Source organism: Muntiacus reevesi, chromosome 2, assembly GCF_963930625.1.
Source record: "Muntiacus reevesi chromosome 2, mMunRee1.1, whole genome shotgun sequence".
Classification (NCBI taxonomy): domain Eukaryota; kingdom Metazoa; phylum Chordata; class Mammalia; order Artiodactyla; family Cervidae; genus Muntiacus; species Muntiacus reevesi.
Genome location: NC_089250.1, coordinates 173,866,790 through 173,893,338, shown reverse-complemented (window position 1 = coordinate 173,893,338; position 26,549 = coordinate 173,866,790). Strand labels below are relative to the sequence as shown.

At 62.5% G+C, this 26,549-nt stretch overlaps 1 protein-coding gene across 1 annotated transcript in view; it reads left to right on the top strand.

Annotated features, from left to right (window-relative positions):
- PRKAR1B (protein kinase cAMP-dependent type I regulatory subunit beta) overlaps positions 1–15,652 on the top strand; it is a 69,472-nt gene extending 53,820 nt beyond the window's left edge. Inside the window, exons 9-11 of the mRNA XM_065923632.1 lie at positions 3,178–3,299; positions 14,255–14,336; positions 14,520–15,652. Coding sequence (XP_065779704.1) covers positions 3,178–3,299; positions 14,255–14,336; positions 14,520–14,692 — 377 coding nt within the window. The 3' untranslated portion in view covers positions 14,693–15,652. The remainder of the gene's footprint in view (positions 1–3,177; positions 3,300–14,254; positions 14,337–14,519) is intronic.
- Positions 15,653–26,549: the final 10,897 nt, after the last annotated feature.

Here is a 26,549-nt window from a genome sequence, read left to right as displayed (position 1 = left end):
AGTGGTACTGTAAGTTGGTGCAGCCACTATGGAAAACAGTATGAGATTCCTCAGTAAACTAAAAATAGAGCTCCCACATGATCCAGCAACCTCACTCCTGGGTACATATCCAGACAAAACTATAATAAAGATGGGTGTGCCCCATGTTCATAGCAGCATTATTCATGATAGCAAAGACATGAAAGCAACCTAAATGTCCATCGATGGATGAATGGATAAAGAAGATGTGGTACATGTATATACACAATGGAATATTACTCAGTCATAAAAAAGAATGAAATAATTCCATTTGCAGCAATGTTCATGGACCTGGAGATTATCATACTAAGTGAAGTAAGTCAGGAAGACAAAAAAAAAACCCACCATGTGATATCACTTATATGTGGAGTCTAAAAAAATGAGCTTATTTGCAAAATAGAAAGATGCTCACAGACGTAGAAAATGAGCTTATGGTTACCAGAGGGAATAGTGGGGGTGGGGTGGGAGGGGAAATCAGGAGTCTGGGATTAGCAGATACACGTCACTATATATAAACTAGATGACCAGCAGGTCCTACTGGAGGGCGCAGGGAACTATGTTCAGTGTCTTGTAATGACCTGTAGGGGAAAAGCTCTGAAACAGAACAGAAGGGTGTGACTGAGTCACCTTGCCGTGCACCTGAGGCTCACAGCATTGTCAACCGAGCACGAGGGAAAGTGTTAGTCACTCAGTCGTCTCCGACTGTTTGCAACCCCATGAACTCTACAGTCCATGGAGTTCTTCAGGCAAGGATACTGGAGGGGGTAGCCTTTCCCTTTTCCAGGGCATCTTCCCCACCCAGGTCTCCTGCATTGCAGGCAGATTCTTTGCCATCTGAGCTCCCAGGGAAGATGGATAAAAATCAACTATACTTCAGTTTTTAAAATGGTTAGTAAAAAAACAGGGACGTGCCTGAGGATGGTCCTCTCAGCAATTCCCACAATGACAAGAAGATGGAAAGAACCTGCAATCTGTCATCACAGGAAGGGACGCGCCCGGGTGTCTGTGGCGCAGGTTTGCCTCCAGTGAGGCACGTGGACGAGGCCGCCGCACGTCAGCACGTGTCAGGACGGGTCAGAGACACGTGCGTGTCTGCACAGTTTTGGCAGGCTGCGTCGAGTTTAGAAAGCTGGGCTACAGTGAAGGTGTGAGACCCGCTGGGAAGAAGCTAACCAAACCCTTAAGATTAAAAAACAGTTCCCCCAAATCCTGAACAGCCGTGGCCTCTGGGGAAGGAGAGAGCTCAGGCTGAGACAGAGGGACTGGGTCTTGTCAGTGCACGGCGTGCCTGTGAGGAGCGTCTCTGAAGCGGTCGTGGCCAAGTGGTTCTGCGATTCCATTCAGGACAGATGCTGCCTGTGTCGTCCGTTCCAATGTTCTGATTATTTTTTCCACATCACAACGGGAAAGGCACGACTGTGGAGTCAGGGCCCCGGGCGCTGTGAGCGGTGGGGGCAGGTGGGTCCCTGTGGGGCGGCGGTGGCAGGCCCGCCCTGGGCAGCCCTGCATCTCCTCGGGCTTCACGGGGGGAGCAGAGACGACCCAACCCCACTTCCCCGGGAAGAAGCAGACTGCAGGCTGGGGTGAGAACGCGGGGTCTCCTGGGAGGGGAGTGGGTTGGGCTCAGACCTGGAGGGCTGTGGCTGGGAGCAGCGCCCGAGGGCCGTGTCCTCCTGAAGCATCGCCCCCGGCAGGTCCCTTCCCGGCTGCCGCTTACTTGGCTGCGCCTGGGGGTGCCTTTGGGATGCCTCCGGCATCTCCTGTGGGGCTTCCAACAAGTTCCTCAGCAGCATTGAGACTCCCCCAGAAGGGTGGCGTTGGGGTGACCCCACGTGGGCTGACCGTCCACACCTGGAGCCCAGGGAGCTGAGCGCAGCAAAAGTGCCCTGAAGCTTCCACCTCGGAGGTCAGGGCCAAGGAGTCGCCCACCAGCTTCTCCCGACACTTCTTTCCTGGGATTTGCATCGTCAGGGAGGAAGCCCCTATTCTCCGACCTTGGGACGTTCAAGGTCTCAAGTGTAATAGAAAAACCTGCTGATCAAACAGGAGGAAGTGAGCTTCCTGAGCCCGAGGCTGTAAAGTCAGAGGCTCCCTTGCCCTGGAAGGAGACCAAGAGCCGGTCACGCGTTTGCAGGCACTGGTGTCCTCGCGGGGACAAACCGTGATCCCTGCCAGAGACGCCTGCGGTCACGCGGTGGCCCTGCCGCCTCCTGCGGGTGCCGGGCCTGGATCGCGGGGCAGGTCCCGCCTGGGGTGGCGGCTGGCGGGGAGCCTGCTGCCAGGCCCCCCCGCCACCCGAAGCCGCTCCAGCCCGGCTCGGTCAGAAGCCTGTCCTTTGTGACGTGGGGCCCTGGCAGGATTTTTCAAGTCGAGAAATCCCCCTCCTAGGCGAGACCTGAAATAGATGGTCTGCTCTCTGTTTTTAGCGGCTGACCTACATAAGTGCATCTGATGAGTGCAGGCCAGAAAAGTTTCTTTGACCAAGAAAGAAGCAATCAGGCGGTCATTAATTCTTTATAAAAGGGGCTTGTTATTATGATTTTCCTTCCAGAGGGCTGAGAGTGCATAATGATGGGGAGGGAAGGTGTGAGGGAGCGGGGAAAGGTACAGAACCTGCAAGCGTTAAACCTGCCATTGGAATGAAGTATCTTGACCTGAAATAATGGAAGGCAGTCCGAGACTCTGTCACAATGTACATTCAGCCCTGTGCTCTCTGGGGCTGCTGAACGGCATCTTAAAAACAGCAAATCGCTTCAGCCTCTGAATTATTTAAACCCCTGAGCAGCCTGAGTGCTGAGCTGCAATTACATTGTTTGCAAAGATCCAGGCAGCTCTGTTCTCTCGAAGATGAAAGCGTTTCACCACACGTTAGGCTGGACTCTTGCCCACTGCCCCGCGTTCACGGTGTTTACGTTGAACCCGTGGTTGACGGAGGTTATGGTCAGCCCAGGTTCTGCACCCTCGTCCACCTGCTGGGCTGTGTCTGCCTCCTGGCCCCAGCTCACTTGTGGAGATGCCTGTGCCTCCTGCACAGAAATTTGCTGTGTTGTTCATCCTCGTGACTTAGCAAAGCATCATCACCCTGAGGTTGTCTGGGGAGGGGCGCTGGCCCTGGGACTGCCCCAGCCTCCCATGACCCCCCGTGTCCCCCACCCCCAGCATCCTTGGAGAAGTGGGAGCGTCTGACAGTGGCTGACGCCCTGGAGCCCGTGCAGTTTGAAGATGGAGAGAAGATTGTGGTGCAGGGGGAGCCTGGGGACGACTTCTTCATCATCACGGAGGTGAGTCCAGCTAGGGCGGGCAGGGGGCTCTGTGTGAGGACCTCAGCCGAGGGGTGCTACACGGTCGGGGGTGAGGCCTGGTCTGCACCGCCCCCTCTGGGGCCCACCACCCCCTGGCCCAGTGCTCCACGCCCACCGCCTCCATCGGCCGTGTGGACTGTGGCCTTGGGCCCCCACTGATGTCCTCGCCCTGGGGAACTGCGGGGTCTCCCCTGGCCCCCGGGCCCACCCCGTGCAGATGTTGCAGAGACCAGACACGCCAGGCACACGTGCGAAGCTGGGGGGCCAGGCTTGGTTGAGAGAGAGGAGGGGCTGCCCCGAATGGGACCTGGCGGGGGAGCGTGTGAGCTGGGGGCCCGGGGGGTCTCCCCGCATGGCTTCTCATAGCCATGTGAACTGACCGAGGTCCCGGGTCGAGGTTGGTGTGAGAGGTGGGCGCCAGCGTCCCCAACCTGGGCCTGTGTGAGTCACCGTCCGGCCTGCTGTCCCCCCGCGGCGACAGCTGGCTCCACCGTAATCCGTGGCGGCCACGCTCAGCCTGCCGCTGACGGGCAAGGGCAGCTGCGGGGCTGTGTGTCCCCCCACCTGGGGCCAGGCTCGGCTGTGGTCCCCGGAGAGGAGCCGCAGCCGCCCCGGGGTGGACGGGGGGCGGCGGGGGGGGGCGCCTGGTCTCGGGGCCCACCCCGTGACGCAGGCCCGAAACTATGTGAGTCTGGCTCCCTTCCTGCTGCGCCTGCCCACCCGCCGGGAAAGCATGTGCTCCAGCCCCGCACACTACCCTCAGAGATCAGGTGCCCGCAGCACCACGGAGGCGGCAGAGAGGGTCCCTGAGCTGTCCAGGGAGAGCCGGGCCCGCCTGGGGGCAGTGCAGAGAAGGCGCAACCCCGGGGACAGGCGGCCCGCACCCCCGGACTTGGAGCCACCGTCTCGGTTGGAACAGCGGAAGGGGGCTCCCCAGCTCTGCTGTGGGTGAGAGCGCGCGTCCTCCCATGGGCAGTCCCCTTCTGTGCCTCGGGCCACACGCTCGCCCGGTGACCAGGGGTCCCGGGGGGCTTGCTCTGGACTCCTGCAGAGGCCGCTCCCAGGAGAGTGCCTGCAGTTCTTCCTGCTGCCTGCCTGGCTGCTCCCACGGGTGCTGTCAGAAGGCTGAGGGGTCAGGAGAACCACCCCGGGAGGATCTCAACGGGGCCCGTGCGAGCTTCACAGTGTGCTTTCGGGAACTGGGGCCCTGGCCGCCGTCCGGTCCATGTGCCGGGCACACCGGAGCCCCCGGGCTGGGGAGCCATCCACCGGCAGCCTTCCTGTCCTGGGGTGGGTGACTCATTCGGCAATCATATTTCTTGAAAGAAAGTGAAAGAGCCCCAGACAGAACAGATTATGACTCCTACCAGCGAGGTCTCCACTCCACAGACCGAGAGAGGGCAAACCCCGCCTGTCAGCTCTGGCCCTGGCTGTGACCTCAGAGAAGGCCCCAGCCTGCTGGTGCCAGAAGTGAGCCCACGGTGGAAACCTCAGCTTCACTCGGAGCATTTGCAGGCCTTTCCTCGCAGGACTCAGGCTGTGTGCCTCTGGGTCCCTGTTTTACTCTCAGATCCTCCTGCGAGTCCTCAGACACACCGGGGTCTGGCTCATGTTTTCTGGAGGACGTTCTAGCAGAAAGTTACTCACGTTCTCTGAACACAGCCAAGGAGGTATGTGGTGTGTACTGGCCTGCACTGTGTGTTTTCTTTTTTAAACATTTGAATTGTCAATATTTAAAAATCAGGCTGAGTGCCAACGAATTGATGCTTTTGAACTGTGGTGTTGGAGAAGACTCTTGAGAGTCCCTTGGACTGCAAGAAGATCCAACCAGTCAATTCTAAAGGAAATCAGTCCTGAATATTTCTTGGAAGGACTGATGCTGAAGCTGAAGCTCCAATACTTTGGCCACCTGATTCGAAGAACTGACTCACTGGAGAAGACCCTGATGCTGGAAAAACTGAGGGCAGGAGGAGAAGGGGACGACAGAGGATGAGATGGCTGGATCGCATCACCGACTGGATGGCCATGAGTTTGAGTAAACTCCAGAGTTGGTGATGGACAGGGAGGCCTGGTGTGCCGCAGTCATGGGGTCGCAGAGTCAGACACGACTGAGCGGCTGAAGAGCAACCGCAGTCGGTGTCACGTGAGAACCTGGATCAGCCTCTGGACCGGCGTCTGCCCGGCCGCAGCTCGCTGCCCAGGTGCCGTGCTGCGCGCCTTGCCCTGTCCCCACCCCGCCACCTTGCCTCGCTATGGGCTCTGCACTCACTTGCAGGCCATTGAGTTTGCCGCCTCGGTTCTCGAGGTCTAGAGGCTGAGGGGATGAGAGCTATTCTCTGGGGCCACAGGCTCCCCGTTGGGTCTAAGGCCGCGGGTGGAGAGACCACAGAGCTGTGATAGGTGGAGCTGAGGGAGTCCTCGCGGGGCCGTGGGGACCATGTGCGCCCCTGACCTAGCCCGCGAGGGGACCATCCCTCCCCAAGGACTCTCAGAGAGCAGGTGGTGGGCCCCAGAGGCTGCACGCGCGTGGGGCCCTCACTATGGGGTGTGGTTGTGTGTGTGCACACGTGTGTGTGAAGGAGTAGAGTGAGTGTGTGAGCGCTGCTTCCTGTTTCCCGGGGTCCCTTGGGTTGACGCCCTTCAGGCGGAGGGTGGGGGTGCTGACTGCCTGTCTCCACTGCCCGGGGCTGGGTGTTTCTTGGTGCCTCCATTAGAGGCTGTCAGAGCTGGTTCTGTGCTCGTCTTCGGGGGCACAGCTGGAGCCGCAGTGTGGTCTGTGTTCCGTGGAGCGGGCTCCCAGCAGAGGTGGGGCAGGCCCTCCCCGGGGGGGCCCTGATGCCTGCTGCAGAAAAGCTGTCCTGGGGGCCTTGGGAGACCGGCCCCAGGCTCTGTGGGAGCTCGGCTGAGTGACTGAGGGCCCCCTCCCCCACTGACTGGGGTGGTGGGGGTCGGGGAAGTGTGTGGGGGTGACTCCCAGGAACCGCGGTGGTGCTGGCCCCAGAGGGTAACCCAACCCCCTCAGAAGGTGCGGCTTTCACAGCCTTGGGAGACGTATTTGAAGTGGTCTCCTTGGCAACTTGGATATTTTTCGCTTTTCCTCCGATCCACCAAACTGGGGGAGTCACAGTGGGGCCTCAGGGTTCACAGGCGTCACGGGCTCAGAACTGAAAGGCAGGCTCGGAGCGTCCGCGGCCTCACGCCGTGTTTCCTGCCTGTGGTCCCGGCCACTTCTGAGTGGGCACAGTGTCCCCCCACGCGAGCCCCACCCTCCCCTGAGCCCCCCGCGGCCCTGATTCCTCTGGAGGATGTGCTGGCGCATCTGAGTAATTCCTTATTCGTGCTGCGTGCATGTTTGTACGATTTGGTACAGCATTGGCCCACGAAGCAGACAGCCGGAAAGGCAAGGATGTTTGCCCTGTGGATGTGCCGGGAGGGACCCAGGCTGCCGGACCCAGGTGCTTGGTGCAATGTGGGTCTCCAGGTGTTTCTGCAAAGGTGTTTCTCTGATGCAATTGACACCGACATCCGCTGACCTTGAGGCTGGGCCCCCAACTCCCCAAGGGACGGGGAATGTGGACTGGCGGGCCCTGCCCCTCGGGGTGGACCTGAGCCTGTGCTGGGAGCAGGCTGCCCCTGGCTCCGCTGCCGCTCAACCCCGCCTTCCGCCAGGCCTCTGTCCGCCCCCTGGTCTTCGGGTGGGGGTGGGCTGCTTTGGGGGCTGCGTCCCAGGTGTGAGGGGCTGACAGGGACCCCCACCTGCACAGACCTGAGGACTGGCTCCTGCACACACTGGATGTGTCACTGCGGCGGGCACTCCTTGTCTCTGGGCTTTGCATCACACCAGCCGTCTCTGAGGCCGTGGGGGTCTGCCAGCCCCTTGAACAGCGGACCCCAGTGCCCCGGGAGCGTGTTCTCCGGTGGCCAGAGCAGGCCTGCGGTCGTCAACCTGGGGCTACTCGGACATGAGGACAGAAGGCACAGTGGTCTTCGCGGTGCCTGGCCCTTGGCCTGCAGCTGTCCGTGGCGTCCGAGCAACCCCACCGCTCTGGGACCCCTACTAGTCACCGAAGGCCTGAAGCGCCTGGCGGCCCAAGGGGTCTTGGCGGCCGACAGCAGGAGCTGCGGGGCTCCAGCCAGCATCTGCCGGACACAGCCCGGGGCCTCCCCAGGGAGGGGGCTGGCAGGCGGGGCTCCAAGAGGCACACGGGCTGCCTGCAGCCCTGGAGACTCAGTTCACCCCCGGAAGGCTCTGGGCGTAGGCGGAGCCCGGCCCGGGTCTCAGTCCTCTTTGACACGGCCCACTCTGTGGGTGACTCCACGCAGCAGAGCCTTAGGGGCCTGTGGGCAGCTGGGTAGAGCCGGTTCCCTCCAGCCCGCTCCCGCAGCCAGGAGGTGTTGCCATGGAAACCCGAGGTTGGACGGTCTCCTGTCTTTTCAAATCACTTTTGTGAACGTCCCTGACGTTAAGCGGCCACTTTGAAGCTGCCTCTGGAGGGGGCTCTGCATTCACTGTCATCTTGGGAACTTTTAGGGAGGCCCCCAAAATCCACCACATGCCGAGCCGAGGTCATGGCTGCCTGTGACCCCGCCCGCCTGCGCCCCCACTGTGCACCGGGCCGAGGCTCAGTGGACTTGCGGGGGCGATGGCCACCGCTGGGCAGTGTGCAGGGTGTTCGCCGAGGCGGGAGAACCCCTTGCTGCAGACCCGACCTGGTCCCACACGGAGACGGGGAGGCCAGGGTGGAGCTGTGCCCTGGGTTTCAGTGGGCTGCGTGCGGATGTGGGAGTGCAAGTCCTCCGAGTGGGAAAGATGGGCGGGATGTCCAGAGGAAGGTCGGGCCCAAGGCCAGGGGGGCCGTGGGGTGGGCGGGAAGGCGCCGGGGGCAGACTGGACCAGACCCCTGCCCTACAGACAAGGGCTTGGGACCCCGCCCTGAGCTCCCCTGCAAGGGCAGGGACGTTGTGTCCAGCTGCCCAGGCTTCTTATGAGACAGACGACGGCAGCGGTCCTGCCGGGGACTCCCAGCTCCTGAGGGCCTGGGGGTCTGCTTGTCCTAGACCCCCCACCATGGGCCTCCCGCTGCTGGGTGATGTCCTTTGAGGCTCAGCCACAGGGTCCGCGTGGGGACGCCTGAGGGCGTCCCACCTCTGCACAGTGACGGCGTGTTCCTGCTGTGGTCGGTGCCAGACTCTCGTGTCCGGGGCAAGAGCGGTGCCCGAGGTTGGTGTCGGAGCACGGCCGTCTTGGTCCAGAAGGCAGCAGGAAGACACTCTCCCCTTCCAGGCTGAACCAGATGAGTGCTTCTCCAGAAGCTCGCACATCCGCCCTCCCCGCCCACTCAGCTGTCTGTCCTCACTGCCGGCTCGGTCACCAGCACTCAGTGGTCTCCGATCTCGGCTGTGTCCTTTCTGTTTAGAGCCTGTGTCTCTGAAGGGTGGCTTTGGTTCATAGCAAAGTGGAGGGAACATATGAGGTCCGCCCCTCACGGCCTCTCCACCAGGCAGCCCCGCCCGGCGGCAGGCCTCCCTGTATGCGTTCCTGAGGCCCAGCTCGGGCGCTCAGGCCCGCATCAGCCGCCACCGCATCACATGAGCGGCCTCCCTGCCTACCTGGCGCTCCCACACTGGCCCCAGCTCTTCAGCGTCCCCCGGCTCCCTTTTCCTGGTGGTCCTGTAGCTGGAATCACGGAGTCTGAGGCCTTCCCTCGCCGATGCCTTTCACCCGGTGGCCTGCGTGCGCGTCTCCTCCGTGGCTCTTCAGGGCTGGATGGGTCCCTGGTGTCTCGTGCTGAATACAGTCTACCATCTGGATGTTGGTGGTGTTCACTCACTCAGCTGTGTCTGACTCTCTGGACTGGACCCCACGGATGGCAGCATGCCGGGCTCCCCTGTCCTTCGCCAGTTTATGTATCTGTCACCTACAGAAGGGCACCTTGGATGCTTCCAAGTCTTGACACTTAAGGAAGCTGCTGCAAGCATCTCGGTGCAGGTTTTTGTGGGCTGGTGACTTCATCCTCACCCTCCGGATAGATACTGAGGAGCTCTATCCACTGCCGTATCTCAGAGGGGTGGGGACCCCCTGATCTGGTGTCTGCTTGGTGCTTGTGCCCGCCTCTGCTGGCCCTGTACGGGGCCCTCACGCCTCTGCTGGCCCTGTGCGGGGCCCTCACGCCTCTGCTGGCCCTGTGCGGGTTCTCACACCTCTCCTGGCCCTGTGCGGGGCCCTCACACCTCTGCTGGCCCTGTGCGGGGCCTGCACGCCCAGATGGCACAGCTCCTGTCTTGGGCATCTCTGATGTCCCCTGCAAGAGTCAGAGGAGCCAAGGGGGCCCTTGGGTGCTAATTCATCGCTCAGGGGCCCTGTCCTCTGGGGGCCGGGGCTGGGGGCCTGTCTTCTGGGAGCCCCCCCTTTTATAGCCTGTACACCTCAGTCGCCCTTTCCTTGAGGAGGACAGCTCCCAGAGCCAGCCACGTGGGCACCCCTGGCCTCCAAATGACCTGACCACATCCCCTTGTGAGCCGTCGGGCTCTGCTTTCCCTGGTCCTCGAGGCAGCGACGTTCGCAGACCACAGACATGGGTCCCGAGGTCCCGTTTCTCCCTAGCACCAGGGGGGCAGAGATAAGCACCGTGCACAGACCGTGGCCGTACAGACGCCTGTTTTGACCAAGGAACATTCGTCCCGCAGACATGCTGTCCTGGACGAATCAGCCTGTGGGAATGTCAGCCCCCACCCCCGCCGCTGCTGGCTGGCTGGGAGGGGGCGGCCTGAGGGCGGCTCCCCACACGCTCTAAGTCAGACTGCCCCGGGCCTGCACTACTGGCTCCCTGCATCTGGCAGTGGCTGGCAGCCTGCCCATTCTGCAGATGAGGAAACTGAGGCTTGGAGGGGTGCCTGGGTTTCCCCAGACAGTGGCCAGCATGTGGAGGAGCCAGGCCTGAGCCGTGGGAGCTGTGCAGAGCACGGGCCACATCGGGCGCTGCAGGTGGGGCAGGTGTGTCTGCAGGCCTTCCTGTACCCGCCCCCGTGTTCCTTCTCTCAGTTGCCCTTTAATTTATGGGAAGTGATGCCGGTTCCCATTTATGGCCATGATGTTTCTTTTAGAATATATATTTGTTTAAATAAGTGCATTTCCCTGGTGGCTCAGAGGGTAAAGAATCTGCCTGCGATGCAAGAGACCATGATTCAATCCCTGGGTCGGGAAGATCCCTTGGAGAAGGGAATGGCCACCCATGCCAGTGTTCTAGCCTGGAGAATCCCATGGACAGAGGAGCCTGACGGGCTGCAGTCCGTGGGGTCATAAAGAATCAGACACGACAGAGCGACTGACACGTCACACTTTTTGTTTAAATAAAATAGTGTTTCCTCTCCCTGAAGTTGGTGTCAGTGGGCCCTGAGCCCGAGTGCTCACTGCAAGGCAGGCTGGGGCTCAGGTTCAGCCCTGTCCACGGACACGCGCGTGTGTCCCCTCCCTCGCCGGGCTGGACGCGCACGAGGGTTGTGACAGACTCTGTCTGTGCCCAGAGGCTGGGAGCCTGGATGGGGGCATCTCTCTCCCTGGACCCTGTCTGCCCAGCCCTGAACCCCGACCCCCTGGGGCTGCACGTCCGGTGTGGAGCTGGCAGCCCCCAGCCCTGACCCGTCTGCTCTGTCCCCCCAGGATGCGGGTTCTGGGGGTGCCTGTGTCTGCCGGTCCTCGCTGATCAGTTTTCTTAGTCCTCAAGCAGCATCCGGCTCACAAGTCAGAGGCCTGGGTGACGGCCTGCAGGATGGGGGGGTCCCTGGGGGGGCAAGGCTGCCCTCCCTGCCTCGCTGGGTGCAGCCCCCACGGCCGGAACCGTGACTCCTGACCGCTGTCACCTGCACTGTTGGGGGCTCTGGGCCGGGCTGGGGGGCAGTTTCGGAGAGTGGGAAGCCTGAGGCACTGCTTCAACGAGCGCGTCCCCCTTGACCTTGGCTGCTTCCTATCTCATAAATGTCACGCGTGCCCATTGTCAAAACCAGAGTTGATTTGGGTTTCAACTCTGTAGAAAAATTTTAAAAATGAAAAATGTTTCAAGGAAAACGGGTCTCTTGTAATAACCCCGTCTCCCCCAGGCTCTGGCAGGGACATTTTTCTCGTGCGTCCTCCTGGGCCGACTCCTTTGTGACCCGGTTTATTTTTAGAGCTGGGCTAGAATCAATGAGTGAGAAGTTTGGGGAATATGATCTGGATCCTGGCAAGTATGTTTTTCCAGCCCCCAGAGTTCCGGTGCTCAGTCCCCGGAGGACGTCTGTGCTGCCTTCTCTGCCGTCTGGGAAAGGAGCTCGGATAGGCCGGCTGCTCCGGGCCAGTGATGGTCTCTCTGGGGTGGGAAGAGCCGGGCGTGTGCTGGGCACGCCCAGGGCCCCTGTCGTGGGAACGCCCGGCCCTGCTGGCTGAGGCCCCACCCCGCCGAGTCCATCTGCGCGTTTCCCTTGCTCCCGCCCCGGCTTGCTGATTGTGCCTTTGCCAGGACGGGGACCGCCTGCCTTTGCATCAGGGCCCGGGGGTGGCGGCTGGTCGGCCTCGGCTGCTGTAACGGAGACGCCTGGGGCCGCTGCGGGGCTTCCCTGCCTCATGAGGCGGCGCCCCACGGTTGTCGCGGGCACCCCGGGTGTGTGGCCCTGTCCCGTAGCCCAGTCGCCCCGGGCGCCCTTGGCAGACGTACCCCGGTGGAGGTGGGGCTGTGGCAGCGGGAAGAGAGCTGGTGTGGCCCACGCCCCGCCGGGGACACGTGGTCTGTGGCCACGTGCCTGCAGCCCGGACGTGCGAGGACCTGGCAGGGGGCCGGCCTGTTCCCTGTCGGTTCTGCTTGTTCGGGGCTCCTCTGAGTACCTTTCTGTGTGTCCATGCTCACAACGTCCAGCATGGAGGGTCTGTCATGACCTCGGTCTTCTGAGCCTCCATGTCAAGGCCCTGGTGGGAAAGCTCTGTCCATCTGTCCCAGTGGAAACCGATTTCATCTCATCAGCCTGCGTGGCTCGTAAGATGGGCTGGCCTGTGTGTGACCAGGAGAGATGCTGTAGTGACCGTGGGGGACTCGCGGGTTCCAGAGAAGACGAGGCCTGGGAGGGGTCCGCACGAGGTTGGGGGCAGCATGGGGGGAGACAAGTGAGAAGCAGAACGGTCCAAGCCGAGCCCGTCCCTGTTTTCTGTGCCCCAGGCCTCACCCCTGTCCCGAGTGGGCAGGGCAGAACTTGGGGAGGGGAGCCAATCACATTGGCTGCAGGTGAGCTTGTGACCTGCTCTGGCCGGTGAGGTGTGAGGTGAGGGTGCCCGGAGCTTCCAGAAGGTTTTCCTGTGGATGGCATCGGGGAGGCGTTTGTGAACTCCCGGAACCGTAGTAGCCACGGTCCCACCATGAGGATCCGACCGAGACCCCCAAACAGGAGGCAAGGACAAGCCTAGGTTCACACACGTCTGTGGGCCTCTGAGTTGGCCAGCCCTGAGGCCCTCCTGCATCTTCTGGTTTTGGGGATAGCGGTTACCCTTAGTAGCCTTCAGACACCTTGAGTCGGGTTTTCTGTTGTTTGGAGCTTGACGTCTCTCAGGTGCTCCAAGCCTTGAGTAAACCAGAAAGCTTCACTTCCATCACTGGGGTCCTGACGAGGAAAATGATTCAGCTGTAAAGTGGGAAATTGTCTAAAATGGGAATGTAAGTTGTATAAGTGAAAAGGCATGAGTGTAAATGATAATTAGGTAAATGTGGCATCGTCTCCAGAGAATCGCTGCGGTCCTCGTGGAGCCTTCAGCCCGGCACTGACCGCCCTGCTCTCCAGGGGAGAAGGGCTCTGCTCCTCTCTGTGACGTCAGCGCGAGACCATGTGTCCTGCAGGCCCCGCGCCTCGGCCCGGGTCTGTGGGCGTCTGGCCCAGGGAGCACTCCTGGGTGGGTGGAGAAGTCTGATGCTTCCAGGCCCCTCTGTCTGTCCACTGGCGTCGTAAGCACCCCAGATGCCTGGGAGCCGAGTGGCCCCATGGCTGGAGGGGGCCAGCATGGGGCTGCCCAGGGGCAGAGGTCCCAGGCCCGGCGGGGATAGGCAGGGTCTTCTGACTGCATCTCTCGCTGCCCAGGCAGAGGGGTTTACTGTTAACCCGGGTGTGGCCCGGCCGGCGCTCATGATCTGGGTCCTGGTGAGCTGAGTCTGCAGGGAGACAGACTGTGCTCGTCTGTATGGCCGGGGTGTTGGCACCGGCTGTCCAGGCTGGGGGCACGCGTGAGCAGTGGATAGCTGAGGGCCCAGCGGGCGTGAGGGGACCCCGGTGACGCAGGAACCCTGTCCCGGGGCCCCGGCTGCTCAGCCAGGATGTGGATGTGCCCCGCTGGGGCCAGGTGATACAGCGGGTGCTGTGCCTATCTGCGAGGCTCAGAGCCGCTGGAGGCTGTGTGGGTCGACGGGGTGGCTGGGGAGGCTTCGCCCTGACTCCTCAGGTGCATGGGGAGGATCCCAGTTTGGACGAGGTTCCAGCCCTCGACCCTAGGCGCCAGGCCAGGGGCTCTATGTTTGGAAGCCCCTGGGGCTGGCTTGCGGCTGCCAAAGCTGTGTCTCAGGTGTGGACTGTGGTCTTGTTCATCACTGAGCCCCGGGGTCTGCAGGCGCCCCATCACTTAGCGGGGGAAGCGCAACCCCCAGCCACACTGCTCCTGTTCTTGACATGTAGGCCAAGGTCGGCTTGGAGGAGCGCTGTCAAAGAGGTGGCTCCAGATTCTGCCAGCGCCCGGCCCAGGGGGTATCCAGGGGGTGCCCTGCGCCGAGCACGGCTCCCGGAGCCCACACCTCACTCCAGGCAGGGGCGCGCGGAACTGGCGGGAGAGGGTGCAGGCAGTGCCCTCACGGGTGAGCCCAGGAACCCCCACCCTGGCCCGCTGGACCCCTGCTGGCCGACCCTCACATGCACCTTGGCCTCTGCAGGGCACGGCTTCGGTCCTGCAGCGCCGGTCCCCCAACGAGGAGTATGTGGAGGTGGGGCGCCTCGGGCCCTCTGACTACTTCGGTGAGTGTGGGGCTCTGTTCTCAGAGGGGTGGCCAGCTTGCAGGGCCCCAGAAGGGCCTGGGTCGGGCTCCACGGGGGCGCAGGAGTCCCGGGAGGCCTGGGTGCCTCGATGCCCGTCCTGGGCGCCACTCCCCCCGGGGAGGGTACCCTGATGCCCGCAGCCCTGACACCCCTTGCCCCCAGGAGAGATCGCACTGCTGCTGAATCGGCCCCGAGCGGCCACGGTGGTGGCGCGGGGGCCCCTCAAGTGCGTGAAGCTGGACCGGCCCCGCTTTGAGCGCGTGCTGGGGCCCTGTTCCGAGATCCTCAAGAGGAACATCCAGCGCTACAACAGCTTCATCTCGCTCACCGTCTGAGCGCCCTGCTGCCCTCCGGGAATAAACGCGGTGCCTCCTGGAAGGCAGCCCTCTCCCCGCCTCCCTGCCCTGTCCCCCCTCACGGCCCCTCTCAGGGAGCCCACCCCCTCCCCCGTCTCCTGGGGTGCAGGCAGCTCCCCAGACTCAGCCCAGGCCTGGTGATGTGAGGCCTCTGGGCTGCGGTTGGTCTGGGGCGATGTCGTCCCTGTTCTTGGAGCTGGAAGCTGAGGCTGCAAAGCTCAGGCCCCTGCCTCAGACGTGCGCCTCCCCCAGGCCCCCCAAGATGCCAGGGTTGGGGATGCTCTGGTGGCTTCAGCCAGGCTCGGCCTCAGGGCGGAGTGGGGGACGGTGACCTTCCCCTTTCCTGGAAAGCCCGGCACATGGGCCAGTTTGCCTGACCGTCAGGGCGGGGGGCCACCTTGCTGGGCCGGGACGCCCAGCAGGGAAGAACCCGCTGTTTGAGTCTGGGGCTTCCCTGGGCACGGGAGCCCTGCCCCCGGGTTGGGAGGAGCCCTGCTGCCCCCACTGCTCCACAAAGCAGCCTCTCAGAGACTTGGAGGGAGTGCAGGGACCTTCTGAGCACACTCCGGATGCAGCTGTGAGTCACCCTCCTCAGACAGGCCGCCGTTACCTGGAGCGGCGCCCCGGGAAGGTGGGTATCTGGGCCTCTCCCCGAGTCAGGCTAGCCTGCGGCCCGCACACCTGTGTCATCCATCCATTGACTACCCCTGGAAGTGCCGCCAGGCCTGCTCTCAGCGGAGCTGGAGCGGCCGTGGCCTGTGCCCGTCAGACTCCCAGTGACCTGAAGTACCAAGGAAACAGCGCCGTCACCCCGATTGGCTCCCGCCTGTGCATCCTGGCCTGAGGGGCCCCTGCTTTGCCTCTGAGTGTTTCTGTGATGTGCGAACCCCACCCTGTTTATCATGATGTTCTGAATGCTGCATGTGCTATTAAATGTGCAAAAAGTACATCTTCCTGACTCCGGGTTTTGGTCTAAAATTTTTAGAGAAGATTTTCTTCCTTTTGCCTGCCTCTTTTGTGGTAAAATAGTCATAAAACTTAGCATCTTAACCATTTGTAAGTTGAGGGTCATTAAGCGCATTCACACCTTTGCTCAGCAGCCACCCGTCTCCAGAACTTTCTCAACTTCCCAGACGGAGACCCTGTCCCCATGGGTGCTGGCTGCCACCCCCAAGCCCGATCCCCCGGCCCCTCCCCCTACTCTCTGTCTCCGTGGCCCTGACTCTCCGGGGATCTCAGAACAGTGTCTTTCCTTCCGTGTCTGGCTCATTTCATGGCTATGTCCTCAAGGTTCATGCATGATGTAGCCGGGTCAGCATTTCCTTCCTTCTTAAGGTTGAATCATATCCCGTGTGAGCGTGGACCACATTTTGTCTCCATTCACCCACTGATGGTGATGGTCCCTGGGGCTTTCAGCCGTCTGTCACAGTCATAGCTGACGAACTGGCTGTGGCCCCCGGGGGGCGGGGGTGCTGGCAGCTTTCAGGGTGTGAAGCCATGGGGCAGGAAGCAGGCCCCGGGCCCACCCAGGGGACCACGCTCTGACGGCCTGGGCGCAAGTTTCTGAGCAGTGGCGCGGGAAGGGGGTGACGCTGGGGAGCACGTGCCATCCGACCCTCTTGTCTGGACTTTGGGGAGCAGCGGGCCGGTGCCTCCCTTAGGACGGCCGGCTTGAGACCACCGTCCACCCCCCACCACATGGGGGTGCATGTCGGCTGTGCCATTCCCAGAGAGCCCTCGGGCCAGGTTTCAGGCTCCTGCTGTGAGGGTGCGAAGGGCCCACTGCCCAGGGCCGCCCAGACAGGCTCCCTGGGAGAGCTGGGCATGGCTCCAGGATGAAGTCTGAGCCGGGGAAGGGTCTTGACCCACAGAGAGTTGTTGCTGCTGGACTAGGCAGCAGCTTCTGGGTTGAGGACAGGTGTGCACCTGCCCTGGGCCTTGTCTCGAGGGCTGTGAGTGGCAGTCCCTGGAGCCAGGATGGAAGCTTTGGCTCAACAAGCCCTGCAGGAAGCTGTGATGAGCCCTGTCTGTCCAGTGGGCAGGCGGCCCGCTGTGCCCGGCGCGGAGACGGCCCTGTTCGCCGAGGGCCAGCCCGGGTCCTACTCTACACGCTCCCAGAAGCTCTCCTGGACCCCTGGCCTGGGGGGCTGTCCTGCTCTGGGGTCCCACTAACCCCACGTGCTTCCCAAGGACAGAGAGCAGCCACCTAAGACCCCTGCTCCTCCTGAGGGCCAGGGCCGAGCCATCCAGGACGCAGGGAGGGCAGAGGCCGCGGGCTTCTCTGCAGCAGGAGTGAGGAGGCCAACGCGCACACCCTGCAGTTTCCTTTGAAGAACGTCTACTGAGTAATCAAAACCACCACTCACCGCAAAGCGCCGCACACGGTAACATGCGAGCCACGTGTGTAAAACAAGCGGGGTTCTGCTGTGTCCCTCAGTTCTAAGCTGCCTGTGCCTGGGGGGCCCGATGTTATCACGAAGGACCCTCTGGGAGGGAGGCGGGGACCCCAGGTCAGAGAGAGGATGGGGCAGGAGGGAGCCGGGGAGGGACAAGCCACTGCTCAGGACGAGGACGGGCCACAGCGCGCGGCACCTCCAGGAGCTGGGAGAGGAGGACATGGACCCTGCCCAGCGCCTCCAGGGGGAATGCCTCGACCTCCGGATTGTCGGGTTAAGTAGAGGTTGAACTGCTGAGTTTGGGGCATTTTGTTACTGCAGCCGCAGGACGCTCATTCGAGGCTCCGCTGGGGCTGGACTGGAGCTCCGCCACCACGAGGGCAGGTTCCTCCCCAGCCTTGGGGCGTGCTCCTGAGGCCCAGGGTCTCCCTGGACTGGGGTGTGGAGGGGTGTGGCCTGCCCGGCTGGGTGCGGGCACCCAGGCTGGCGGCTGCAGGAAGCCTCTGCCTGCCGCCCGCTGGGGGCGTGGCCGGAGCAGCATCTTCCCCAGCTGGGCACTGGGCCTGCTCCCTCTGGCGCCAGGCGGCACAGACCCGGGGCTGTGGGCTCGTGAAAGCGGGCTTGTGTCTGCCTGAGACTACAAGCTGGGTGATTGTTCCTGCCCCGTCGCGTTCCTCAGGGTGGTGCCAGGGGCGCGGGGCAGAAGGGGCCAGCAGGACGCGGTCCGTGGGGATGGCCCCCGGGTGGCTCGCTCCCCTTGGCCGCTCTGGGGCCTGGCGTGGACACCCCCACGCTGTCCCAAGGCCGCATCTGCGAGGGTCAGGGTCTGACCAGTCGAGGCCTGACAGTGGGCTCTGGAGGGCAGCTGGGGGTCTCACACACTCACCTGTGGGCCCCAGGACCCCACGGCACTGGGCACCCAGTGGACAGCAGCAAATATTTGAATAATGAGTAGAAGTGGATAAAGTAGGTATCATCAGAGGGGAGGTTGGGAAATTCAGGCTCTGGCTTCTACAGGCCAAAAAATAAGAACCTTAGTTTGAAGTATCATATTTTCTACAAAAATGAACTCAGAATGGCTCACCGATTCATACGTAAACATAAAACCATAAAACTTGCAGGAGAAAGAAGAAGAGAAAGGAGACATCCTGGGGCTCGTGGGCCAGGCAGCCTGTTCCACACAAGCCCCGAAAGGGGAGCTGGACCAGCTGGAAGTCCTGACCGTCGAGAGCACTCGGAGAAGGAACCGAGAGGAGGTGGAGGGGACAGTGTGCTGCCGGTCCCCCTGAGGGCCCGCACCGGGACGATGAAGCTCAGCAGCGAACACGCACGGGGAGGACACGCTCACAGCAGAGGAGGAGATGAGAAACATGACCACACCAGTGCTGGCGAGGAGGCGGGGGACGGGCCGCTCACACACGGCTTGGTTTCTATGAGAAAACGACACGGGGCTTGGACCTTCCTGCTGGTACAGTGGACAGGAATCCGCCTGCCAGTGCAGAGGACATGGGTTCGATCCCTGGTCTGGGAAGATCCCACATGCCTCGGAGCAGCTAAGCCTGTGCACCATAGCTACTGAGGCCCGTGTGCCCAGAGCCTCGCTCTGCAGCAACAGAAGCCCCCACAGTGAGAAGCCCGCGCTCACCACGACTAGAGGAATCTACGTGGCAATGAAGACCCAGCACTGCCTAAAATAAATTAATTACTTTAAAAAAAGGCAAGCTACAAAATCACATAAAACCCCCACAAACCTAAAGCAAACAGCTCCGCAGGTCACAGCCAGGACCGCTTGGGCACTTAGCCTGGAGAAACGCGGCCCTGCTCAGCCAGACACCCACACGGAGCCTCACAGAGCCTCACGACGTCCCATCCACAGAGCTGGAGATGCCTGGACCTGCTCTTGGGCGAGTGGCTGAGCACAGGGCCCCCGCACCGCGCAGCGACTCGGGTACCAGGAGCAGCCCGTGGATTGAGTGGCTGCCTGGGTGGGTCTCCAGGCAATGGAGCTGAGAGGAAATGCCGACCCCCAGGGGTGACCCAGTGTATGAGGCCAGGTACACAACAGCCTCGACAAACCCCCAGGACACAGGACTCGGGTGGGGGCTGGAGGGCCTCTCGGCCTCGCCCTGGAGCCTCACGAGGTGTCACCATGGGGGCGGCCGGGTGCAGGGCCCCCACTCCTCTTGGGAGGGAAAGAGCCTGGGTGCCTGAGAGCGTGGGGAGGGCAAGGCGGGCAGCATGTGGGAAGGGGTCTGCTCCCCCAGGAGACTGGGAGGGGCCGCTGGAGAGCTTGGGGCTGGGGGTGAGTCTGATCTGTGCTGTTGGAGGACCTGGGACTGAGTGGCCAGGGCGACCCTCAGGCTTCCCTTCCCTGGTGGCGTTACCGGGACAAAAGAGGCTGCGGAGGGGGCACCCAGGCCTCAGCAAGCTCGCACCCCTCCCGGAACCCCTCCCTGCCTGGCCCTGGCCCCTGTCCCCATGGAGCAGGAGCTCTGCCGCTCACTGTGTGGCCTTGGACCAGTCCCTTGACGTCTCTGGACCCCACCCACCCTCCCCCAAACACCCTAGGAATGCACTCCCAATGTTTCTGGAAGACACAGTGGTCCCGAAGCCCCTCCCTGACCTGGGCTCAGGTGGTGCTAGGCCTGGCGTGGGTGGGGTGGCCTGGGGGGCTGCCCTGGCAGGGAGGACGGCAGGCTCGCCCAGCCACTTGGCATCAGCGTGTTGTGTGCACGGCGATCCCAGCGGTGGGTGGCAACCTGTCTCCTGCAGAGCTGGGAATACTGGCAGGAGGACCTGAGCCCAGGAGGCTGTTGGGCCCCAGCCCCGAGGGCTGCCTGGGCTCCCTGTTCCGCTCTGCCCATCAGGTCTCAGGACTGTGCACTGTCCCGGCCTCCCTGTCTGTCAGAGAGCGGTAGTTGCCCCCAGAGTGCCGAGAAACGAGGCCCCCGCTGTCAAGAGGGGCCCTGCAGGCCCTCTGTGTGCAGGTCCAGCCCACACACCCTGCTGGCCGAGCTGAGCCTGCAGTGATGGCCGTGCCGTGGCCAGGCCTGGCCTCACCCTGCTCCGAGGCTGAATCAGCCAGGCGGGTGATGACTCACTTTGGGGTCGGGTACTCCCCTCCCAGCCCACCGCTGCCAGGCTGGGGAGAGCCTGGTACCCCCCTCTACTGCTCGGGGCCTGGGGGAGGGGTGGCCCCTGGGAGCAGCCTTCTGCAGGGGCCAGCCCGTCTGGGTGACTAGGGGGTCCTACAGGCCGCCGGGACTCAGACCCAGAAGGGCCCCTGGGGTCTGCCTTTTCCCGTCCGAGGGCGGGAAGACATCCCACGTCCTGCCAGGAAGACTCCCGATGCCACCAACCGCAGCGACCTCTCACTCCCCTCTGGACCTCTCTCTCCTCCTGGGTTGTGACCGATCTGGGAAGCCGATGACTCACGACTCTGCTGCAGCCCCACCTCCTGTTGTGCCAAGCAGCTCCCCTCTTCCAGGGGTCATCTGGTCTGTTCAAACTGGACTCCACTGGCAGGAGGGCCTTCTTAGTGCCTTAACCTGGGCCTGGAGACCCAAGACCCGTGATGCGCGTGGGGGCCACCAGGGGTCTCAGACCTTTTCACGGATGCTGGTTAACGAAGGCAGCTCTTACATGCGCACAGTGCATTTTTAAGCCCACGTGTGGGACTTGAATTCAGCCATGTGGAAGGCGTTGGGTCATTCTGCTGCTCCCAGCAGGGCCCACTCCAGCTTGGTATCAGTTCTGCCTCGAGGATACAACCTCGTGGCGTTTCGCTGGAGACCTCCCTTCCAGTGCAGGCTGGAACTCCCTCACCAACCTCACTGGCCAAACATGCCTTTCTTTGGCAGCTGGAATAATAAATCAGGCTGGTGTGTTTCAGGAGCGCACCGGACACTGAGCCAGGCGATCCCAGACCCGCCCCCACAGTGTGACACTCGGGCTGGCGCTCGAGGCGCTGGTCCTGTTTCGTGGGAGCTCTGCGGCGTCGGGCAGTTCCTTCAGCTCCCAGGGCTCGGTCGTCTCGTCTGCAATGTGGGACTGGCGATAGGCACTTCCCGGGATTAGCAGTGTCTGAGAGACGGGACAGCTCTCTGTCCCGTCTGTGTGTGAAGGCCTCAGCACGGGGTCAGATTTGGGGCTGCTGTCACACAGGACATCTCACCGTGTCACCCACATTCTTGATGACGGCCAGGCCCCAGCTGTGCCCGGATGTGTGGGGCCCGAGTCCCGCCTTGGGGTCCTCGGGCTCCACCTGGGCCCCTTCTTGGCCACGCTTGGCCAGAGGCTCCTCCCCCACCCCCTCACCCCGCCCGTCTGCCCCCAAGCAGCTGCAGTGCCCCCTCCCTGGTAAGCCAGCGGGTGGGTCTTGCGGCTCCCAGGGCTGGGCTTCAGTTTGTGCAGGCAAGGAGCTCTCCAGCACAGGCGGCTTGCCCTTGGCCCAGTTTGCAGTTGCTGTGAGCTGAGGTGACCGCTCCAGCCCCTGCTGGTGGGGAGGTGGGCTCCTCCCATCTCCCCAGAGCCCGGGCTCTGGCTGTAAGCACTGGGCACTGGGGATGGCTCAGCGCTGACACGCCACGTTCCCTGGAGCCCGAGGTCCCGCCGAGTGGCTGGGTTTCCATGCCGCGAGGTGGCCTCAGCAGTAAGACCCTCTCCAGGGCCCTGAAGCCTCCGGGAGCAGCTCTTCCAACCAGGCAGGAGCGGGCCACTCCCTCCTGGGACCTGGCATCCCAAGTCGCCCAGGATCACCTCCACCAGCCCAACTGAGCTCAGGGAGGGGATGCAGACCCCACCACCCCACGAGAGAGTCATCAGAGGCCTGTCAGCCTTGTTGTGAAATCACTGCCATCTCCCAGTTTCCAGAACTCGATCCCCACCCAAACAGGCTTTGGTGGGCATTGGTTGAGCATGTGATGCTGACCCTTGTCTCTGCATCCTACCGACTGGGGTCCCTTCCAGTCCAGGCCAGCTCCTTCAGGAGGTGTGTCTCCCCTGTGGGCTCTGTTCCACGCTGTCCCCCAGCCCCAGACACACAGCAGGCACACAACCGTTTGTTGAATGAATGTGTGATTAACTAAACCTGCACAGAAGCCCTTGCAAAGAGCAGAATGAATTGGACTGCTCACTAGGGAGCACTGGGAACCTTAGACGGGGTAGCAATACTGAGACCCAGAGGCAGAGGTTGGGTGGGGAGGCCAGAGCCCAGATTGGAGGCCCCCTGTCCCCCTGCAACTCCTCCAAGTGGCTCCAGTCAGAAGAAAACTTGTTATTTTGCTTTTGGTAAGATTATCATCGTTTCAAAACACACTCCAGCTGATTTTTCATGCTTCAGAAGGAAAAGCCCCTGAGTGTACATGGGAAATCCTAGGAACTCCTGCTTCATTTTTTCTGTAGACTAAATAAACTGTGACAGGAAAACGTCATGAATTTAAATAATCCCAGTGTAAATGCTCCAATTAGCCAGTGTCCATGGATTCCCACCCGAGTGCCGGTTGTCTGTAGCACCTGCCTGGAGGGGTCACTGCAGGCGGGGGCAGAGCCTGGTCCCCCCACCCCCACCCAAGGCCGTGGCTGCTACCTGGGGTCTGGGTTGGGGATGCCCTGGGCCAAGAGACTTGGCCTGAGGGCTGGTTGGAGGTGGGGCCAGGGGAGTGGTGGCCAGAGTCTGGCCACCCCCTCTGAGCTGGAGAGGGGTTTTCTAGAGGTCACGTCCTCTCTCACTGTGCGGAGAAGCCCAGCCCTCTCTGCTCGCTGCCCCCACGTGTGCTGGTCCCAGACTGGCTGCCTCTGCCTCCCTTCTCTCCCCTCTGAGCCCACCCAAAGTCCAGGCCCCGTGCTCATCGGTCACTGGCTTCCTGCTGTCTCCTGGCTCCCGCTTCCCTCCCTAGGGTCCCACCCCAGGGAGCCTACAGACCTGCCCCCCTGCGCCGACTGCAGTCCCCCAGGTCCTGGACCCCCAGGCTGGGGAATCCCAGCTCCTTCTCCTCCCTGGATCCCTTCCCCCAAAGTAGGGGGTCTCGGGCTTTCCAGGTGGGGTGAGTCCAGGACCACTGGTGGGAGTGGGGGGTGGGTTTCAAGCTTCCGTGGCCTCGGCAGGGGGCCTCCTGCATGCTGTCCTAGTGGCTGAGGGTGCAGAGGGAGCTCCAGGGACTCAGAGCCCAGGATGGAACTGTGCAGCCAGCAGCCTTCTAGAAGGGGATGCCCCGTCCGTTGGTGTGGACGCCACCCCACGCAGAACCTTCACGGGTGGTCACGCTCAGGTCGTGAGGGGGGCCGTCCCGAGGACACCGAGAGTCTGCAGTGCGGGGGGCCGGGTCGCTGGGTCCAGAACTGGACGTGCACTGTCTCTGTGACCCAGGCCGCGGGTGCCAGGGCAGGGGACCCTGGGTCTGGACTCCTGGTCCGGCGAGGAGGAGGGTCTGATTACCCCCGACGGGGAGTCAGTGCCCTAGCGCTGGGGCCCCAGGCCTTTCTGGGACCCTCAGGCATCTGCCTCTGTGTCCTGGCACGCTCACCCTCAGACCAGGGCTGAGGGGCTCAGTGGACCGTCAGAACCCAGCTCTCAGGAGGCCTCCGGGAGGGCTGGCTGGTGTCTTCACTGCTTCGCTCACTCACTGACCCCCTATCTCAGCCCTTAGTGAGCACCCCAGGGCCTGGCCGGGGTTGAGAGGGTCTCTGGAGTGGACCACTCCCCACTCCCACTGCCTGGCTTCCGCCCCACCGGCCCAGGGGCTACTCAGAAGTGTCCTTCCTCTCAGGGATCTGGTCTCAAGGGGGCAGAATGTTGGCACAGAACGGCCATCTGAGCACAGCAGCCCGTGTGCCGAGCCCCTAAGGCCCTGTCTGCTGCCCTGAACCCCCCAGCTCCCCACGTGAGGGAGCCGCTCCGAGCAGGAAGTAAGGGCGGCTGCCTAGTGGTGAGCACTGACCTAGGGACCAGCCGTTGGGCCAGGTGAGGCCTTGGGGAGTCACATGGCTCGGGAGGGAGCCTCCCAGGTGTGATCTTCCCTGCCAGGAGGCTGGGGTGGGATCCGGACCTGTGACCCCCGCCACTGCACTGCCCCTGGTCACTGACCATCCTGTTCTGGGCTGGCTTCCACCTAGGACAGCCACCCCAGTCCCCTTGGGTAACCCCTTGCCACCATGCAGGTCACATGCTGAGCAGGGAGGCTGGGTGGGAGTGGGCAGCAGGCAATGACCTCCCAGGCCCGCAAGCCCTCCTCCCTGCAGACCTGGCTCCCCCAGGGAGGACCCCTGACAAGCTGTAGTCACCCCTCCTCCATGAGGACCCCCCACAGGTGTAGTCACCCCCACTCAGGGAGGACCCCCCACAAGTACCATCACCCCTCCTCCCTGAGGAGCCCCCACAGGTGTAATCGCCTCTCCTCCACGAGGATCCCCCACAGCTGTAGTCACCCCTCCTCCATGAGGAGCCCCCACAGGTACAGTCACCTCTCCTCCCTGAGGAGCCCCCACAGGTGTAATCGCCTCTCCTCCATGAAGACCTCCCACAGGTGTAGTCACCCCTCCTCCCTGAGGAGCCCCCACAGGTACAGTCACCTCTCCTCCCTGAGAAGCCCCCACAGGTACAGTCACCTCTCCTCCCTGAGGAGCCCCCACAGGTACAGTCACCTCTCCTCCCTGAGGAGCCCCCACAGGTACAGTCACCTCTCCTCCCTGAGGAGCCCCCACAGGTGTAATCGCCTCTCCTCCATGAGGACCTCCCACAGGTACAGTCACCTCTCCTCCCTGAGAAGCCCCCACAGGTGTAATAACCTCTCCTCCACGAGGACCCCCCCACAGGTGTAATCACCTCTCCTCCACGAGGATCCCCCACAGGTACAGTCACCTCTCCTTCCTGAGGAGCCGCCACAGGTGTAATCACCCCTCCTCCATGAGAAGCCCCCACAGGTACAGTCTCTCTCCTCCCTGAGGAGCCCCCACAGGTGTAATCGCCTCTCCTCCATGAGGAGCCCCCACAGGTACAGTCACCTCTCCTCCCTGAGGAGCCCCCACAGGTGTAATCGCCTCTCCTCCATGAGGACCTCCCACAGGTACAGTCACCTCTCCTCCCTGAGGAGCCCCCACAGGTACAGTCACCTCTCCTCCATGAGGACCTCCCATAGGTACAGTCACCTCTCCTCCCTGAGGACCCCCCACAGGTGTAATCGCCTCTCCTCCACGAGGATCCCCCACAGGTACAGTCACCCCTCCTCCCTGAGGAGCCGCCACAGGTGTAATCGCCTCTCCTCCACGAGGACCCCCCCACAGGTGTAATCACCTCTCCTCCATGAGGACCTCCCACAGGTACAGTCACCCCCACCCAGGGAGGACCCCAGGAAAGCCCTCAGTCAGTCACTTCCTGGAGCCGGAATCCCATGAAGAAAGAGGACTGGAGGTGCAGGGGCCGTGGGGTCTTCTGCCTGGCTGGCTGAGCTGAGTGAGCGGCCTTGCGCTGGGCCCGGGCTAAGAGAGGGTGCTGACTCTGCCCTTTGGCCAGAGGGAGGCCTGTGGGGAAACCCTCCCCTGACTGGGAAGGTGCCCCTCCCTCTGCCCCATACCTGGTTGGGGTGGGGCGGTGGTCTGCAGATCCCCAGACCCAGTCTCTGGGCCAGGTGGTCGCCCTGGTGCGGCTGGGTCAGGTGATGGGGGGTGTGGAGGGGAGGTGGGGGGACAGGGGAGAGGAAGGGGGAGCCAGGGGAGAGAGGGAGCGGAGGAGAAGGCGAGGGGAGGCGGCACAGGGGGAGGGGGAGGCAGAGGAATGGAAAGCACATTCCAGACGGGTGACACAGTCTGCAGTGTGGGGCAGAGAGGCGGCTCTGCTGCCCGTCACAGGAAGGTCCCTGGGATCCAGCTCCCCTGAGAGGAAGATAAGATGGGTGGAGCCAGGCTGGAAGGAGAATTCCTGGCAGAGGAGCCCCGCTACTGGCTGCCACCCTTCAAGGCTCCACTCAAATGCCACCTCCTTAAAGCCTTCCAGGATTCATTCTTGGCTCCCTGGATCAAGAGGTGCTCCTGGGGAGCCTGGCTTCATCCTCCTGCTAATAGACCTGGGCTGGCGGGAGCTGGGGGTCACGTGCAGGCTGCTCTTCTCTGGTCCTTACGGTGGCTGAGTGCCAGAAGCAGCCTGGCTGGGGTGTTCACTCTCAAGGATGGCCTTCGGGGCCCCTGGGACACCCTGGGCTGGAAGTTGCTGCCCAGAGCTTGATGAGCACTGGTTATTTTAGTGCCTTCCAGCACCCAGCTCATATCTCCCACACCCTTGGATGTTGGCATGTCACCCAGTCTCCTCCTGCAGGTGTCCTGTCACAGGCAGGTGGCAGGTAGGCCAGGTGTGTGGGCCACTCCTGCCTCAAGCCCACAGGTGGCTACAGGTAACCAGGGGATCAGAGGTGGGTGGGTGGGCATCTTGGAGGGACTTCAGGAGAGTA